This window comes from Geospiza fortis, unplaced genomic scaffold (genome assembly GCF_000277835.1).
Source record: "Geospiza fortis unplaced genomic scaffold, GeoFor_1.0 scaffold23, whole genome shotgun sequence".
Taxonomy (NCBI): Eukaryota; Metazoa; Chordata; class Aves; order Passeriformes; family Thraupidae; genus Geospiza; species Geospiza fortis.
The window spans coordinates 9,876,565-9,893,471 of NW_005054303.1; the positions used below are offsets into that span (position 1 = coordinate 9,876,565).

The window sequence follows — 16,907 nt, forward strand, 5'->3', positions numbered from 1 at the left end:
CCAGAGAGCAGGCATATTTAAATAGCAGAGGCCAGGTTCTCAGTCTGAAGATGCTGGCAGAGCAGATGTTGCTCACAAAAGCAAACCCAGAGAAGGGTGAATACAATCATCAGATTTGTAAAAAAAAACATTGTGGGGAATTTTAGACAGTGGCACTCAGATGAAAGCTGCATTGTTGCAAAAAGCACAAGGTCTGATTTTCCTAAAAGCAGAAAAATTTTAAAATTCACAAGCACTTGGAACCTCTAAAACTGACTGTTGTTCCTTGATTCCTACTGCATTTGAAAAGAAATTGCAGCACACAAAGGATATGGCCAGGCTCAGGTCTTCTCCCTAAATAATATCCCCCAATACTGGACACAGCAGAAGGGTGAGATGGAGCATTGGTCTGACCCAGGAGAGCATTTATTGTCATTTTAACTGCATTCCAGCTTTCATATATTCTTTGCTATCCAGTAAAATCCTGTGCTTATCTCATACCTTCAACAGAAATTTCACACCACTTACTTTTTACAGCGCTCCTGCATTGCCTTTATCTCAGCCAAGGCAGGGAGGGCAGCTTCCCCCTCAGCATTTTCAGGGGCATTCAGGATGTTTCTTATCCGGTGAAGAAGCAAGAGTAAGAGGAGCTGTTGCTGGTTGATGTTTTCTTCAAATGAGTTCACAAAATCGAGTAACTCCACCAGCTCCTCTCTGGTGGCCTTTTCCTTCTCTTTCAGGCTTTCTGGCTGTTCTTCCTGGAGCTTATCCAGAATGATTGTTTCTCGTTCCAGCTAGGTAAACACCATGGCAGAGCATGAGATCAAGTGCTTTTTTGTTCCACCACCTGAAGTTACATTGTTCATTTACTCACACGGGTGACTAACTCCTGGGAATTACACAGTCAGAACTTGAACCTTTGAAGAGTGACAAAACCTCTGAGTCTGCTTTAACAAAGCACATAACCCTGTGCAAAGCTGCTCTGGGTTCAGAGGACTGAATAAATATCCCCACCTTTTCTGACTCTGGGTTCAAGAAAGGGTGGGAAATGATGTTCTGCCCTGATCTCAGCCCTTTACAGGCCATTGTACTCACAGTCCCATCTCGACTCCCCCTAAACTAACAGATGTTGAACAACTCACCTCTTCATTGATGAATTTCCATTACTGCTTTAGCTCTTCACAGGTAATTTCCAGCCCTTTGGCTGCCTCAAGCAAGCCCAGCCAGTTTTCCCACAGCACTGTAACAATCCTGCCCAGGGCCCTGTCACTTCCTCTGCACAACCTCATCATCTCTCCACAGATCTGCCTCAGCTTCACCAGATCCTCTTCAGCAGAGTCAATGCTGGAGACTAAAACCTTACAGGAAAAACAAACACATCAATAAATAAAATGTTACAGTCAGGAGTGGTAATGAAGTATTCAGTAACATGATCCTCTAGGAAAATGGCAATCATTCCACTGAGCTGGTAAAAAATGGTCATAATGAGGGAGTTCTGTTGGCTAAGACTGTGGAGAAAGATGAAGTAAATACAATGTCACATTTCTAGAGCAGTAAGATATACTCATTTCACATGATCTATTATACAAGATTATAAATACATTACTACTGGTCTTTTAACAAGATTATAAATATATTACTACATTAATATATTCTGTGGTTTTATATATACATAAATATAGGATAAAGAACTCCCTATTATAATGTCACGTGGTATGCATAGCTGCATTAGTTTTGCATGAGCTTTCCAACTTCTTCAGAGCCTTTCTTACCTTGCTTTCTTCCAAATGCTCCAAAGCTTCTTTATAAGACATTGGAATCTTAGACAAAGACTGTCTAAGCATCTTTTCCAGTTTCTTAAGATTATCACACACTTTATCTTTGGTTTCTGTGTAGTTTTTGTATTTTTCAAAATACCTGCATGAAACAATGAATGGATCAATTAAAATTTGTTGTTGTTGTTCCTCTCTCCAACCACAATGCCCAACAGAATAAAAGTTTTAAAACATCTTTTGAACTACTAGTCCTGGCTGTTTCCAAGTTATAGTCAGTTAGCATTTGGTAAACACTTCAGGTTTGATCCCTGAGGTACTGATCACTGGATCATGATCAAGCAGTTTAAAAATCCTTTACTCTCTCTCCTAAACTTTTTCTATGCATGTATCTGAAGGCCCTCCAGATTTCTTCTGTACCTGAAGGAAGGAAACTACAGCCTGTGCCTTGTTTGGGTTTTACTTTCCCAAGCCACCAAAACAGCCTATGGGAAACATGAATTAGGGACCCTCAGAAAACTATTCTGACCTCCACCAGCACTGCACTACAGACTAGAAATGTGCTTTCTTCTGATTCTGGCACTCTATGACCCCCACTCAAGCCCCACATTTTGGAATGTACAAGAAGTAACTGCACTGTAAATTGGTAGCAATATGGCTTCTGTCTGGCAGTTTCCTTTCCTTAACAACCACACCTGAGAACAAGGAATGCTTACCCTTCTTCCTGCTGGAATTTCTGACTGTCTGAATTTCTATCAGAGCAGAAACAACACTGGATTTATTTTTGGTCAAGTTTCTCACAATAAGGAACAAAATCTATGGAGATCTCTTAAACCTACCTCTGCTCATCAGCTTCCTTTCTTTGAACCTTCTTCCTTAATGCCAAACTCCTTTCCACCAGTTCTCTTACAGCATTTCCCAGACATACTTGGTCTTCTGGCTTCACTAGGTTTTTCAGCTTGGAGTGCAGGTTTTCTAAGTCAGCCTTTGCAGAGTTGAACTCTTCCTCTTGCCAGTGTGGAGTCTGACAGATCTCCACTGAGCCACAGAGCTCTGCTGCAGCAGCCTGGGCTGGAGCTTCCCAGTCCTCCAGGAACCTGGCAGCCCTCTGAAGGGCCTTGGTGTAAAGCTCACCAGCCCTGCATGCCTCCTCCAGAGCATTCTGAAAGCATTAAAAAGAGAAAGGAACAATAAAATAATGCTGCTGTGCTCCTCTGGATCACCACGCGGTCTTGAAATTTTACACTTGGCTGTCTTTGAGACCAACTGGCCTGAGGAGGTGAGGGAGGACATGTGGCAAACACATTTGCTACTTGTCTAGTCACAGAGCAGTGCTACAACCCATGTGTTTATTGCCCTCAGAACAGGAATTATGTTCACCATTCATGATCATATTGGTTTGACCTGTGCTTTTATCCTCTTGGTCACTCCCAACTGCTAAAGCTTCTCTTTACAGTAGAAACAAGGTGCTTGGATTTTTTATCATTCTCACTATTGAAAATGTTGCCTCACAAGATGACTGCACCCAGTCTCTCTTCAGCTGAATATTTCAACACAGCCTTTTCCTTCCTCCTCTTTACCATTCTTTTCTTGTGCTAATCCCCACTGATAGATTATAATCAAAGTAAACACAACTTTCTTTGTATCTTTAGTTTCTATCATGATTCCCATCCTATCCACCAATGTGGAGATCATCACAGGCCAATTCAGGTGTTAGAATAAATAAGGATGTGAGTCATGAAAATAAAAATGCCACAGTCACAGACACCTAATCTAATTCTTGGGGAAAGGCATATGTCAATACTTCATTTTCATTAAATATACTTACAACACGGGCAGCAATGTCTGCCTTCAGCTGTGCTTCACAGCCTTGCAGTGTCTCTAATTCTATAGCAGCAGCAGATTTCTCTTCTTGTTTTTCCCTCTCTTTTTCCATTATACATTTAAGAGCAGAAAACTTCCCTTCCATCATATTCTGAATTGCTTCCCATCGCAGCTTTTCATCCTGCATTGTATTTATGTCTATCACAAGTGGCTGCTGGAGTTCTAATTGAATATACCTTATGATGTGGAATATATTTTCTACTTCATCCTGGCTACCTTCCTTGTTTACACTCTGCAGCCCAGAAACCAAGTTTTGAAGAAACTGCTTTAATTCTTCAACGTTTTTCTCCAGGCGATTTATTTCTTTCCTCTTAGATTCTTTGAATGATGTATCAAAGACCTCATTTTTGTTTATTTGATTTGCTGCCTCCTGGGTTAAGTACAAGATTTGTTGAACTGCCTGCAATAGAATCTGTGCAGATAAGATGTTCTCAGCAGGAGAAGAGCTGGAGCTATCATTTAGGATATTAGCTTCTTTTCTTACAGTGGATGTCACAGTCTGGATTTCATCTAGCAATCCTTGAATCTTATCCCATTCCCTAACTATATTTTCCAAGTGTATTATTTTCTCTTTAATTTTATTTTTAATTTTAGAAAATTTAGTTTGCAATTCATCCAGCTGCAGTGAGTCCCATTTCAGACCTACACATTCAAATATTTCCTTGTACTTCATTACTTGTGACAAACCTGACTGAAAAGCTAACACTTTTTCTTTCAGTGCTTTGCATTTGTCCTTCAGTCCCTGCTTGGCACCTACTAATCCATCATCTTTCAGGTTCATTTCACCATCCTGCAGGTCATCAAGATCCTGCTGCAATGAAGCTATTCCTTCAGCAAACTCTCTGGAGACAGCTGTCTTTTGTTCTACTTCATGAAGTTTACTTTGAATTTGCCTCTGTGTCTTCCTTGCTCTATTCTTCAGACTCCTTAACTGATCAATCAAGAAGAGTTGTTCAGACAGGCTCAGCTGCCCAGCTGTGACCTGACTCTCTTTACAGTGGGATGAGATAATCTCTTCTATTTCCTTTATGTCCTTTAGCATCTCCTTGAGAATGGCTTGTTGGCTCACCAGCTCTGAGCAGCTGCTGTTTTGGCTTGGGTCAGGTCTGGCCATCAGCTCAGCTTTGCAAAGCTGAGAGTGAACTTTGTCTATTTCTGCAGTGAGTCTTTGCCTCTCCTCCAGCTGGAGCTCTAAGTGCTGCAATCTTTGAGCAGATTTTAAAACAAGAGCCTTGTATGAATTCTTCAATGTTTGTAAAAGGAAGGTCATATCAGAGACCTCCTCTGGCTCCAAGCTGGGAAGGATATGCTGGAGCCCATAATCCAGGGATACAATCACAGGTTCTCTGTTCAGGATGTCTGTGTTCATAAGCTGACAATTTCTGATCTGTGATTTGACATCACTGGGGAAAAGTGCTGCTTTCTGATCAAGGTGGGACAGTGAGTCTTTGACCCAGGAAATATTTTCTTTCAGCCTCTTCATCATTTCATGTTTCATGAGAGCAGGACCAGTGGTCTGAATATCCTCTTGAGGAGTTTGTCGTGCTGATAACGCTTCCAGTTTGCTCTGCAAATCCTGTATAGAGTTCTCCAAAGCCACCTTCTCTTGATCACTCCAAATTCTTTTCATCTGCAGCTCAATCCTCCTTTTTAATAGCGAAAGACCATGTTTAATGTCCTGTAGCTCTGTGGTCCAAATGAGAGGGTCTTTGGCTTTTCCTGCAGCTGAGGAATGTAACTCTGCTTGCAAATACTGTTCCTGTATCAGCCTCTGAATATCCCGTGCTTTGTTCATAAGCAGGTTAAATTCATCAATTTCTGCCACAACCTGATCATGTTTCTTTTGCACTGCCTGTTCCATGTGCTGCCACCAGTGCTCCAGCTGCCTCATCTGGCTCTCTGTCAACACTTTATCCATGCATGTCAAATGCTGAGATAAAACTTCTTGCTGACTTTGCAGCTGGTTTAAGACGTCTCTTTCTTTCCGTAAGGACTCTATGCATGCCTTAATTTTCTCCAGAAGAACTGTGTTGTTCATAGGACCCCTGGCAAAAACATGAGTAGTGTTTAAAAATAATGAATTCTCCTTATACAGAGACTTTTTAAAAATAAATTTCACTGTTTAGAGCACAATTCACTAACTTTATTCACTTAATCACACATCTCTCTCAGTGTTCTCTTAGGAGATCCCTAACCACCCTTGCAGTATCATTATTTCTTGCTTATCTGTAGAGTACTCACTATTCAAAGATATCTGTGCAAAAAAGATAAGTTCTACTGTATATTCTCAAAAATTGCAGTGTCTACTAATATAGAATGTAGCCCTCATTTTAAAAATCAGCAACAGTGTAACATCATCTCTAAGTGAATTAGCAACATTTTATAATAATTTCTGGTTCACAATGAAGATAAAACTTGGTTATAAAAAACTGAGAATTTTCCATTCATGCAAAGGTGAACTCTTCCAAATGAATCTACTTATCTTCTATTACCAGGAGTATTTTAAAGTGTCCACCTAAAATACATTTAGCAGATGGATTTTTATTACGTTTTTTTTAATCTCTTTGCTGTAAATTAAGAATTTCATAAGTTTTAAATGTTTTCAAATTAATTTGGCACATTACCATGACAAACTAGTTCTGTTTTGAAGACTAATTCACAAAACACAGTAAATATTTGTACATTGGTTACCTCTGAATTGATAATGTAGACTTACTTACTGCCATGGAATTTTTCCTATCAAGTAAGGTTAGTTTTCAGAATAAAGATATATTTTGTTTAGAAAAAACCTAGAATTAAGGAGTCTCTAAAGAAAAATTAGTATTTCACATCTGCCACATTAAAAAAATACATATTTTAAGATGGATTTTTATAGGTTTTTTAGCCCAGCAACTACTTTGTTTTGCCTAAGGAATAAAGAGAGTAGATGTTGTTTAAGGATAGCAGACAGCCAACAGAAGTTCTTCTGCTTAACTCTGTTCACAAACTTAAAACTCTCTAAGACTTCTCTTGAAATGGATATAGCCCCATACTCTTGTCTGAGAATTAATGAAGCATGTCACAAAATTCAGTGTAGAACCATATTTGTTGTGCAACCTCTTAACCAAACCCCTCCACTGTACTTACATTTTTATGTTATCTTTTTCTGTTGACAAATTTTTCATGGAGGACTGTGCAGCAGAAAGATTTTTCTGGTATTCATTAATTAAACAGCACTGTTGTTGCTTCACTGCCTTAACAGCTTCCAGTTCCTGGAGCAGCCTGTCCCAGCAGGGCCCTGTGCTTTGCAGCTCTACTCTGTTTGATCCTGTTCCATTGGGAATTGCTTCTTCACCATGGCACGGAGACTTTGCTTTCCATGTTTCCAGCTCAGTTTTTAAATTCTACAATCAAGGCCACCACAGAGAGAGAAGGGATTAAAGGATGATCTCAAAGACTCTCAGCTTTCAACACAAAATACAGCTAAATACTGATTCACCTACAAACATATTCCTGCTCATCCACAAGCAAAGGAGCACATCATGGAAGCAATCCTAGGTGTATCACTGCACCCTGGAACAGCAGTACAAACTATGGGATTTACATGGACATGCATCAATGCATGGTGTCTGCAGACAAACTGACTAACTGTGCAGTTAAAACTAAGATAAAGCTGTGGGCAACAGCTTTGGTTTGCCCAAGTGAATCACAATTCTGTAAGTGTATCACTACATTAAAAATGAGGAATGGCTTTGCAGTTTTCATACCTCCAGCTCTTTCAGTTGTTCATTTATAAGCACCATATCCAGTTCAGCCACTTCATTTTTCAGCTCATTGACCTTTTGCTCCTCTTCAAAATATTCATTGTTTTCTTGCACTCCAGAAAATGGTTCCTTCTGGACAACCACTTCTGCACCTGTGTCCTACAACACAAAACAAGATTCTTATTGCTGAAGGGTCTAAACCAATAAGTTTTCTGACTGCAGCACTTTGCTTCACATGTTTAAGCCATGCTGGGGTTGTTAAATCCTGCTGTGGTTTCCCCCACAGCCTCTGTGGATCAATCAGGACGCAGAAACTGGAAACTCCATCACTGTCCCCCATCCCTGTCAGCACTGCTCAGGTGGCTTTGAAACCTCTGCCCATCATTTCTAGTGAAACTCTGGCATCCTCACCCTCAATTAAATCCTCCCTGCACCCACCTCTGCTCCTGATAAATTCACAGGCCTGTTGTGTCTTCTCCCTCTCTTCCTTTCACATTCATGGAACTTTATCCTCTCCTCACACTCACATTCCTTCTGCTCAGCACCTGCCCTGACAACACTGCTGTGTCCTTCACCAGGACACCTCTTCAGCTCTTCACAGGGCAGCTCATGCATGAAGCAGCCTGGCTGTGACACAAAGCCATGGCTGCCACTGTCACAAGTGCTATCCAAAATCTGGGGTAACAGTCATGTCTCAGTCAGGGTGGGGAGGGATCAGGAGGCTCCAGAGCCAGTTCCTGGCACTGCCTCTGATTCCCATGGCAGAAGGACAAGTCACTTGGGCTGAGGCCAGGTTTAACATCACCTTCAGCTATTGCAGACAGCATCAGAAATGAAAGGTCACAGGCTAGCTGGATCACATGATGATCCCTTAAAAATCTTTCTGCATTTCCCTTCTCCCAGTATCGGTCTCTATCTGAAGATCTGTTCCATGTATAAAATTTATATGAGTGAATGCATACCAATACACAGATACTACTGCAGTGTGGGCTTCTCCATGGTACTAACATCTAAAATCAGCAACAGTAAAAAAATTCTTGTCTGATAAACTTCATGTATTGCTACTTTAGATACTGTTTTACTAGAAACAGCCAGTTATCACTGTAAGCTGTCACTGTCATCTGTCCCTTCATGGGTCATGAGCTATGCAAAATATATCTGCTTTCAAGTGTGGGAAAGATACAGCACATAGTACACATTCTCAGAGAAGAACAGTTCTCTTCATTTGAACTCTTGGTTATTTTCAGTCCAAACTGAAGAAGCCACTCATGAAGTAGTCAGTTGGAGAACTTTTCAATTTCTCTGTGTACATAACCATAACAGTTGTATCAATTCAGACATAAGATTTAATCTCAAGAGACTTTGGAGAGCCATAGAACTGAAATAAGCATTAAAACTCAGCTAAGCTATCACACAGAAAGGAGGAAATCCACTTCACCAGATTGAAATATCAACACATCAAAAAACACAGAGAGGTGTCCTGACTTTTAGAAAAACCTTGCTGTGTACTTGTTTTGCTTGTTTGTGTGATCTTCTCATTGCACACTGCCTCCATGGATACAGCCAGGGGAGGCTGCACCTCAAATTCTGTGCCCAGTTTTGGGCCCCTCACTGCATGAGAGACCTTGAGGTGCTGGAGTGTGTCCAGAGAAGGGCAATGGAGCTGGGAAAGGGTCTGGAGCACAAGTCTGGGGTTGTTTAGTCTGGAGGAGGCTCAGAGAGACCTTATCACTCTTTACAACTCCCTGATAGGAGGGTGTAGCTGAGTGGGGTTGGTCTCTGCTCCCAGGTAACAAGTGACAGGAGAGGAAGAAATGGCCTCAAGCTGTGCCAGTGGAGGTTTAAACTGGATTTTAGGAAAGATTCCTTCACTGAAAGGGTGGTCAGGCACTGGAACAGGCTGCCCAGGGCAGTGGTGGGTCTCCATCCCTGGAGGGATTTAAAAGATGTGTCCCTGCGGCACTTGGGGACACAGTTTAGTGGTGAGCTTGGTGCTGGGTTAATGGTTGGACTCAATGGTCTTTGAAGCCTTTTTCTACCTAAATAATTCTATGATGATTGCATTGTTCCTTAAATGCTCTTCAGTAGTACCCAGCATGATCTCCATAACCTTCCCAGGGACTGAGGTTAGTCTAACAGTCTGTAGTTTATAGGATCTTCCCTCACACCCCTTTTGTAAATCGAAATAACACTGCCAGCTTCCAGTCAGCACGGACTTCTTCAAAGTCCAAAGACCCTTGGGAGATTCTGCAGATCTCCAAGTTCTGGGTAAGACCTGCCCATGGACAGGCCAGCTGTGGACCTGCCTATAAGGAAGATTAGATTTAGCCCTACCCTCAAATTAAGAATGTGGTGTCCAACAGTCACAGGGTACTTGTGATATAACTCCTTTACTCTTAAAGAAGAGTAGACTTAGTAAAGTCATTCAGTAATGTAACTTGTCATTAATTCAACTTGAATCCCTTCTCCTTTCTCTACTTTATTTCATTTATTTTCTTATGCTGGATCACCCTTGGATTTCAGTTCTCTGATCTGCCTTCCTTATGATGGTAAAGCTATCATAGCTGACTGTAATAACATGGACCAAAGTTTGTGTTGATTAATAGTTTGTAGAGAAACTCTAAATATCATAAAGACTGATTATGATGGCTCTAAAAACTAGGGTGAACTCTCTTTTGAACAGAGCCACAAAAAATTATGACGTGGCAAGCACTTTGGATGAAGTTCAAAACTATCATGGACATAAATAAGATCTATATGCAATGGCCTTGATTTTGATGTGAGTAATTGTCTCTTCTTTTAAAACAACTTCAGCTGAGGGCCAAGTGGAAACAAAAATTGAACAACTGGCACATTTCACTTGAAATAACAGGCTGTGGGTTACCTCATGTGCAGGAGTTGGCGGATTCAATCCCAGACCATCCTTCTCAGCTTCTGCAGATTCCAGGACCTGACCCTTCTGGCACAGCTTCTCTTGAACCTGCCCCTCATCTTCTCTATATGATTGATTCTCAACATCACTAGGTTCCTCCTTTTGGTGTAAGAAAAACAAAAGCAACCAGTAATCATAAAGTTCTAATCAAACCTGCCGAGCAGTAATTACAGTGCTTGAGATGAGAAAGTTATGAAGCCCATAATTATAGGTAGATGAGGAAAACCATAATTACACCTCATAATTTACTATGAGCAAGGTTATTGCAAAGGAAACCACTTATAAGAAGCAGTGCTGTAATTTTGTTATAAATTTTTAGAATAAATTGCAAGTGTTCTGACCTACACTGTTCATATTTCATTATTCTAATCAGGGACCTTGAATTATGTGATCCTGGACACAGTCTTGAATGTATTTTTTAAAGGTTTAGCTTTTTCCTGAGGACTTGTACTGTAGACAGAGAGTGTCTGTTTAGAAACCCAGGCAGGATAGTCCCATGGGTAACCTGAAGATTTGCTGGATGGAGGTTTCAGTATCCCACAGAGTTTGCTAAAGCTGAAATTCTGAGAAGACTCTGGCTCTATAACACCTCCCCTCTTCAGGGAGGGGATGACAGCAACAAGCCCCCCTGTCAGCCTTTTCATCTCCAACAGGAACTTGGCCTCTTCCCACTCATTCTGGCTCCAGCTCCTAAACACTGCTCTGGGTGTCAAAATTCCCATTGTACCAGGGTGCACCACACAGGGCACAGCATCTCAAGTGCAGCCTCACACATGCAAAGTAAATATGTAAATAAGAAATCTGGAAAGCAAGTCAAGAACAACAGTATTCAAGCAAAATGGTCACCAGATTTCACAATACATCCAGGTGACCTGGAATGCAATATCCTTTGGAATGATCATCAGACAACCACTACAGAAAAAACCTCCCTCTACACTAATTTTGAATGTACAGGAAAGAATTAAGTGAGTTACCACATCCTAAGTATCACATCAGACTAAAGTAGCTCAGTGTAAACTTGAGGCTTTTCTCACTCATTTCTTAGTAGTATCATCCCCACAGCAACTGAACTGGATACAAACACCCTCAAATTCAACGCCTCTGGTGTAATCTCATGTACAGTTACCTGTGCTGGACGGGCTTTTTTCCTAGATTCATCACCTTCAATACCAACACCATCCTGATGTTGGTCCAGTTCTGCCTCACCACCAAGATCTGCACTGTCCAGAACATCCTCTTGGAACCTGTCAGCTCTGTCCGTATCTGGGTTCTCCTTATCAGCCTCCTCCTGATTCAAAAAATGGAAAATGTTTACAACCAGTGAAAGTCACAGTACAAAATTTGCTAAGAAACTTCCCACTGCACAATCTGTCTACTCTGTCTTCAGTTTAGCTTAATGAATGATGGAAAAGGGTGAGGTAACCCAAACCCAGAGAGCTGGAAGCCCCTGCTTAGAGCAGTTTGCCATCCCAGAGTGGCATCTTACCCACTCTGAAACAGTTTCAGGACAGGAAAAACAGGAATAAGTGGTCACATGATTTTAAATACAGTTCTAGAAGTTTCTGATTAGACACACATTTGGTAACTATTGATCTTGCATCTTCTCCAGAAATCCCAGTATGGACAGTTCCCACTGTGATATTTTGATGGTCATCTCTGCATGGTCAGGTCAATGAGGGAGTACTCCAGATCATTCCCTTAGCTTTGCACACATTTACATTTACATTTTTACAAGTCATTTACAGTGTCAATGTCCTGACGTCCCATAAAAATCAGCAGTTCCAGGTTAGTGACCTCTCATGCAGTGATGAAATCTCTTAAATTCCTCATTCCTGGGAGTGTTCAAAGCCAGGCTGGATGGGGCTTTGAGCAACCTGGTCTAGTGGAAAGTGTCCCTGCCCATGCCAGGGTATTGGAACTAGATGAACTTTAGCACCCTTTCCAACCCAACCATTCTGTGATGGATTTTATGAAATCTCAGGTAGATTTTGCATCATGGACAAACTGGATCCAAGCCCTGGGGGTTTGCAGAGACCATCACTTTGATCTCTTGCACTCTTCACATGAGCAAGGCTGAGGGGATGATTTGGAGAAAATATAATCTATGATTCCTTTCATCAGATAAGGAAAACATGCCTCCATAAGGCAAGAAATTTGAAGGGATTACATATGAATTTCTAATGAACACAGACACACATATACACAGACTTAGATAAAACACATTTGTCAGGTACCTGAACAGCCTGCCCCAATCTGTCCTTGCTGTGATGGATATCCTGTAATGGGCTGTCTGACAGTACACTGCTTTCCTCCAAAACTGGAGCATTCTGCCTCTCTTTCTCAGACATATTTCCATTTACATCTTGACCCTAAGAGAAGTGATAGAAAAGAAAATCTGCTTGTGTTACCATAAACATTGTATTTTAACATCAAATCTCTGAATGGAAAAAATATCCTCTCTGAAAACAAACAGGACAAATACTGTGCTGCAGTTCTAAACAAGTCTCTCTAGTTTAAGAGAAGCTCTCCAAGCTCTTAGGCAGAGAGGTTCATCTGCAATTTTCCCATCTCTACAAGTTCTCTTCATGTCCTGTCTGAGGATACCCGCTCTATTAAGTGGCAAGAGAAAGTGGCATGCATTTAAATAAAAGGTAAACTGCTGTTTTAAATATGTTATTGGCTTGTTACAGACTTGCTATAAAAAGTTATGAGAGTTCCTTCCACTTCTTTGATTTATACACTTGTATTTACAGGAGGCTTAACTTCAGTGAAATTAAGGGTGCAATACACAGAAGACATTTGAGATGTCTCTTTAGCCAGCTTTCCATTGTTGTTACTGTCAACAAATAAACTCACATCACTCATTTCCAAAGGCTCCTTCAGCTCCACTGCTGTGGGGGTCTCTGCAGAGATCTGAGTATCAGAAGTGATCTGTGTCTCTCTCTTCAGCATTCTATCTGCCTTATCTTCCTTTAGGATTTCATCACCAAACTCATTTTTTAACTCAAGGGCTTCACTGGAAATGTTTTCCTTCTTTTGCTTGACATTTTCAAGTCTTTCTTCCAATCTTTCTTTGTGTTCACTCTGAAGTGTTTCCATCTCATCCTCAACAAACTCCTGTTCTGGTGAAGAGGTGTTTTGTTTAACAGTTTCTGCTAAAACCAAACTTTTCTTTGCTGTGTCTTCACATCGGCTACGAGGTCCCTGTTGTTCCTTTGAACATGAAGAAAACATTTTGTTTGAAAAGCATCTTTACTCAATACACCTAATGTTAAGATCTAAAGTCAATGTCTAAAATAATAAATACTTGTTTTGAACAACAAACCGTGTTGAAAGGTACATGCAGACCTATTTGCTGCAGAAAGTCAATTACCAAACCAATAATTTCATCAGCCATTTTTATGCACAGAGAACACCTGAAGCTAAAAGCATTACAGTGATAAAATAATCCCATAGCACACAGGGTGGTACCATGATGATCCAGGTTCTGAACAGGTAATTCCCCCCTCACCTCCTCTCCCTTTTTCCTTCTTAGAGGTATAGCAAGTTCTGAAGGACAAGGAATTGCAGTGATCCATATCTGAGCCATGATTTCAGCTTACAGCAGCTCTCTATGCTCACAGCTACAAGACTGATTTCCACTCTGCCAAAGAGCAGGAGAATGTCTATCTATGCATGAAGGACACTTCTTAAAAATTAACTTGGCTCACTGACTTTTTTCAAAAAATTTTTCACACTGGCTAAATTAAAGACACTTACTAATACCAAATTTAATAATATCTTTCCTCATTAAGTCCCAAGTGGAAAAAACAAAAAATCCTAACCAACCAAATTGCATGCTTGAACCTTCAGTTCAGCCAATAGTAAAGGTCCCCCCAGTTCATTAAGAGTGGTTTGAGTCCTACAATTATCTCAATAAAGGAACATTACATACTTTCTATTTTAGAAAGGTTTTATAGCTTTTTAGTTTGATACCATGAGTAGTTCTCTTTTACAGATGTGATGGGCTCCATAATGCAGAAACTGCAACATACCTGTGATTTCAACTGATTTTGCTCAGCTGATGGTTCTTCCATTGCTGGACCATCACACTCAGCAAGCTTCTCAGAGACAGTTTTCAGCTCAGTGCTCAGATCTATTGTCATATCCTGAACCTGCTGGTGCTCTTGAACAGGACTTTCCAATGTCTGCGTGATGGTCTAGAAACAAGGAGTTTCTAGGATTAGTCCACCATTATCTCAAACAATCATCCACAGACTGTTAAAGCTTTTCCAGGACCTCACCAGCACAACAAACTTGCTTTTTTCCCATAGAATATCTGGCAAACCACAGGTTAAACACAAAACCATCTTGCTTTCTTCCCAGCACTTCATGGACTCCATCATGAACAAAATTTTAATGAACAGCAGGAAGCAGAAGGGTTGGCATTTCATAGAAATATACTTGTAAAAAGGACGTAAGGATGTTTTCTCTTAAAATGGATGTAACATTAGTGACAGAATGCCACAAAGGGTACAAATGCAATTTGCACTACACATTGGGTGAAACCAAGAACAAGCAAGATGCTGGAAAAGAATCTTTCAGATGTTTTCCAAATTCATCCTTCCAAAATGAAGAAAAGCTACTGTGGCTTGAAGAATGTAAGAGCAAATGCTTCATATTATAGCTATCTAAATCTGTTTATACAGGTACAAAATGTTCTTCACATTTACTTGGGTCTCATTTATTCAGTATTTATCCCTCAGAGAGAGAGTGAGAGAAAGAGGGAGATATTCCCTGCCCTTTTTTAGAGGAACTTCCTCCACTCCCAGCTTTACCCAAAACCTTCCCACCTGAACTACACCACAGCTGAACAGTGAGAACTGCAACCAACAGGAAAGGAAAGAGAGTGAGGTCCAACCTGGAGCTGGCTGAGCAGATTTTCATGTTGGTGCTTTAATTCTGACCATTCTGCCTCTGTGAAGCAGGGGTCAACAGTGTGGCCCTGTAGATTCTCCTGGCTCTTCAATTTGCTAAATTGGGAAGTCAAGGCTTCTGTTTTCTGCAGGAGGTCAGCATAGCTGGCCAGCTGAGCTTGCTTCTCCTCCAAACCAGGCTGAAGGGCAAAAATCTCCTGTTGCTGTTTCTCCAGTTCCATTAGAGCCTGTTTCAGATCTTCTTTGCTTTGCTCATATTGCTCCCTGTTGCACTGAAGTTGCTCTTGAGGGCTAAGAAAAAAATGCTGTGTTTAATAATAATACAAAAAAACAAATGTATTGATTACCTAGAAAACGTCCAAGTGTGAACAAGTCAACCATTAGAACGAACTTCAGTGTACTGAATACTTTTTTCCCCAGATTTTAAATCACTGATCAGACTGGAATTTTCAAGGTGAGGAAAAACACAGAAATTATTGCAGATGAACTGGACTTAAATGCAGGACAAATGACTAACCCTCTTAGAACCTTAACCTATAAACCCACAGTTTCTAGCATTTGAGATGTGATGCTCATGCTCTGTATTCTTCTGCTTTTCACTGCAGAAATTCTGTTTAAAAACTACAATATGGTTATGAATCTGCTTTCCTTGACTTCCCATGACAGCCTCCTGAAAGGGAATGTTCTGTAGAAGAAACTCATCACATTTAGTTGGGTGGGGGAGTGTTTTAGAGATACAGACAACAAAACCAGCACATACAATATGGGGTATGAGAGTACAATCCAGTGATTACTTGCCTGACCTTTACATTGGATTACTCTTTGTGTGATTTATAAGCATGCATGCTGATCTGCTGCAGGTGAACAGGTTGCATTTGTCCACAGGAAGTATGCAATGAGACAGAAGTAACATTTGTATGTTCACATTTAGTGATGGAGTTCAGATATCCTCCAGATGGAACTTAAATGCCAACATTGGAAAATATGATCCCACACAAACAAATCCAAATAAACTGTCTGGATATAATTCTGTAAAGTATAGCAGGATAATTGAGGACAAAAGCAAAGCTTCATTGTTTTGGGTTCTGCCCTTCAAGATTCATATTTTTTGGCAAATAAACAAAGCACAGCCTCGCATACGTGAAGTGTTCTTCCATCAAGTTCCCCATTCCAGCTCCTCACTGATGCTGTTCCTGTGGTGCATCTGCTGTTCACAAGCCTGATCCTGCAAGGTCCTGAGCATCTCTTCAAGCATGCAGAGCACCTCCTCTCCTGTCTTTAACAGTGTGAATAGCTCTGCATTTTGCTGCGCAGGATCCAACACAGCCACAGCGCTCCATCTTCCTGAGCACCTCTTGTGCTGGTTTTACTGAGAGCTCAATAATAACAAGAGGACACAGAAGATTCTCTGGCTATTCATGACCACATCAGAAAGTATCTCTGGCTATTCCCCACCTGACCATTCAGGCCAAACTGTGACCTGCCCCTCCACAACTCTGCAGAGATACAACTGTTTGTGTGGGTATCTCATTCTGCCCCCAAAGAACAGAAAGTAAATTGAATGGATGCAGGAAGAAGAGAAAAAAATCAATATACAAGTGATCTCCAGTGCCTCTTTGCAAATTTCACATTACCTGCTATATTCAGTGGCCAGCTGACAGAGCTTTTCCCACTTTTTCTT

At 40.9% G+C, this 16,907-nt stretch overlaps 1 protein-coding gene across 1 annotated transcript in view; it reads right to left on the reverse strand.

Annotated features, from left to right (window-relative positions):
* Positions 1 to 16,907, reverse strand: part of SYNE2 (spectrin repeat containing nuclear envelope protein 2) — a 158,116-nt gene that overhangs the window by 93,477 nt on the left and 47,732 nt on the right. The window contains 14 exon segments of the mRNA XM_031066314.1: positions 508 to 773; positions 1,122 to 1,337; positions 1,752 to 1,896; positions 2,591 to 2,913; positions 3,580 to 5,680; positions 6,762 to 7,018; positions 7,382 to 7,537; positions 10,263 to 10,409; positions 11,437 to 11,598; positions 12,545 to 12,679; positions 13,167 to 13,523; positions 14,345 to 14,509; positions 15,211 to 15,517; positions 16,861 to 16,907. The exon segment at positions 16,861 to 16,907 is cut by the window's right edge and continues 52 nt beyond it. Of these exon segments, the coding sequence (XP_030922174.1) occupies positions 508 to 773; positions 1,122 to 1,337; positions 1,752 to 1,896; positions 2,591 to 2,913; positions 3,580 to 5,680; positions 6,762 to 7,018; positions 7,382 to 7,537; positions 10,263 to 10,409; positions 11,437 to 11,598; positions 12,545 to 12,679; positions 13,167 to 13,523; positions 14,345 to 14,509; positions 15,211 to 15,517; positions 16,861 to 16,907 (4,784 nt within the window).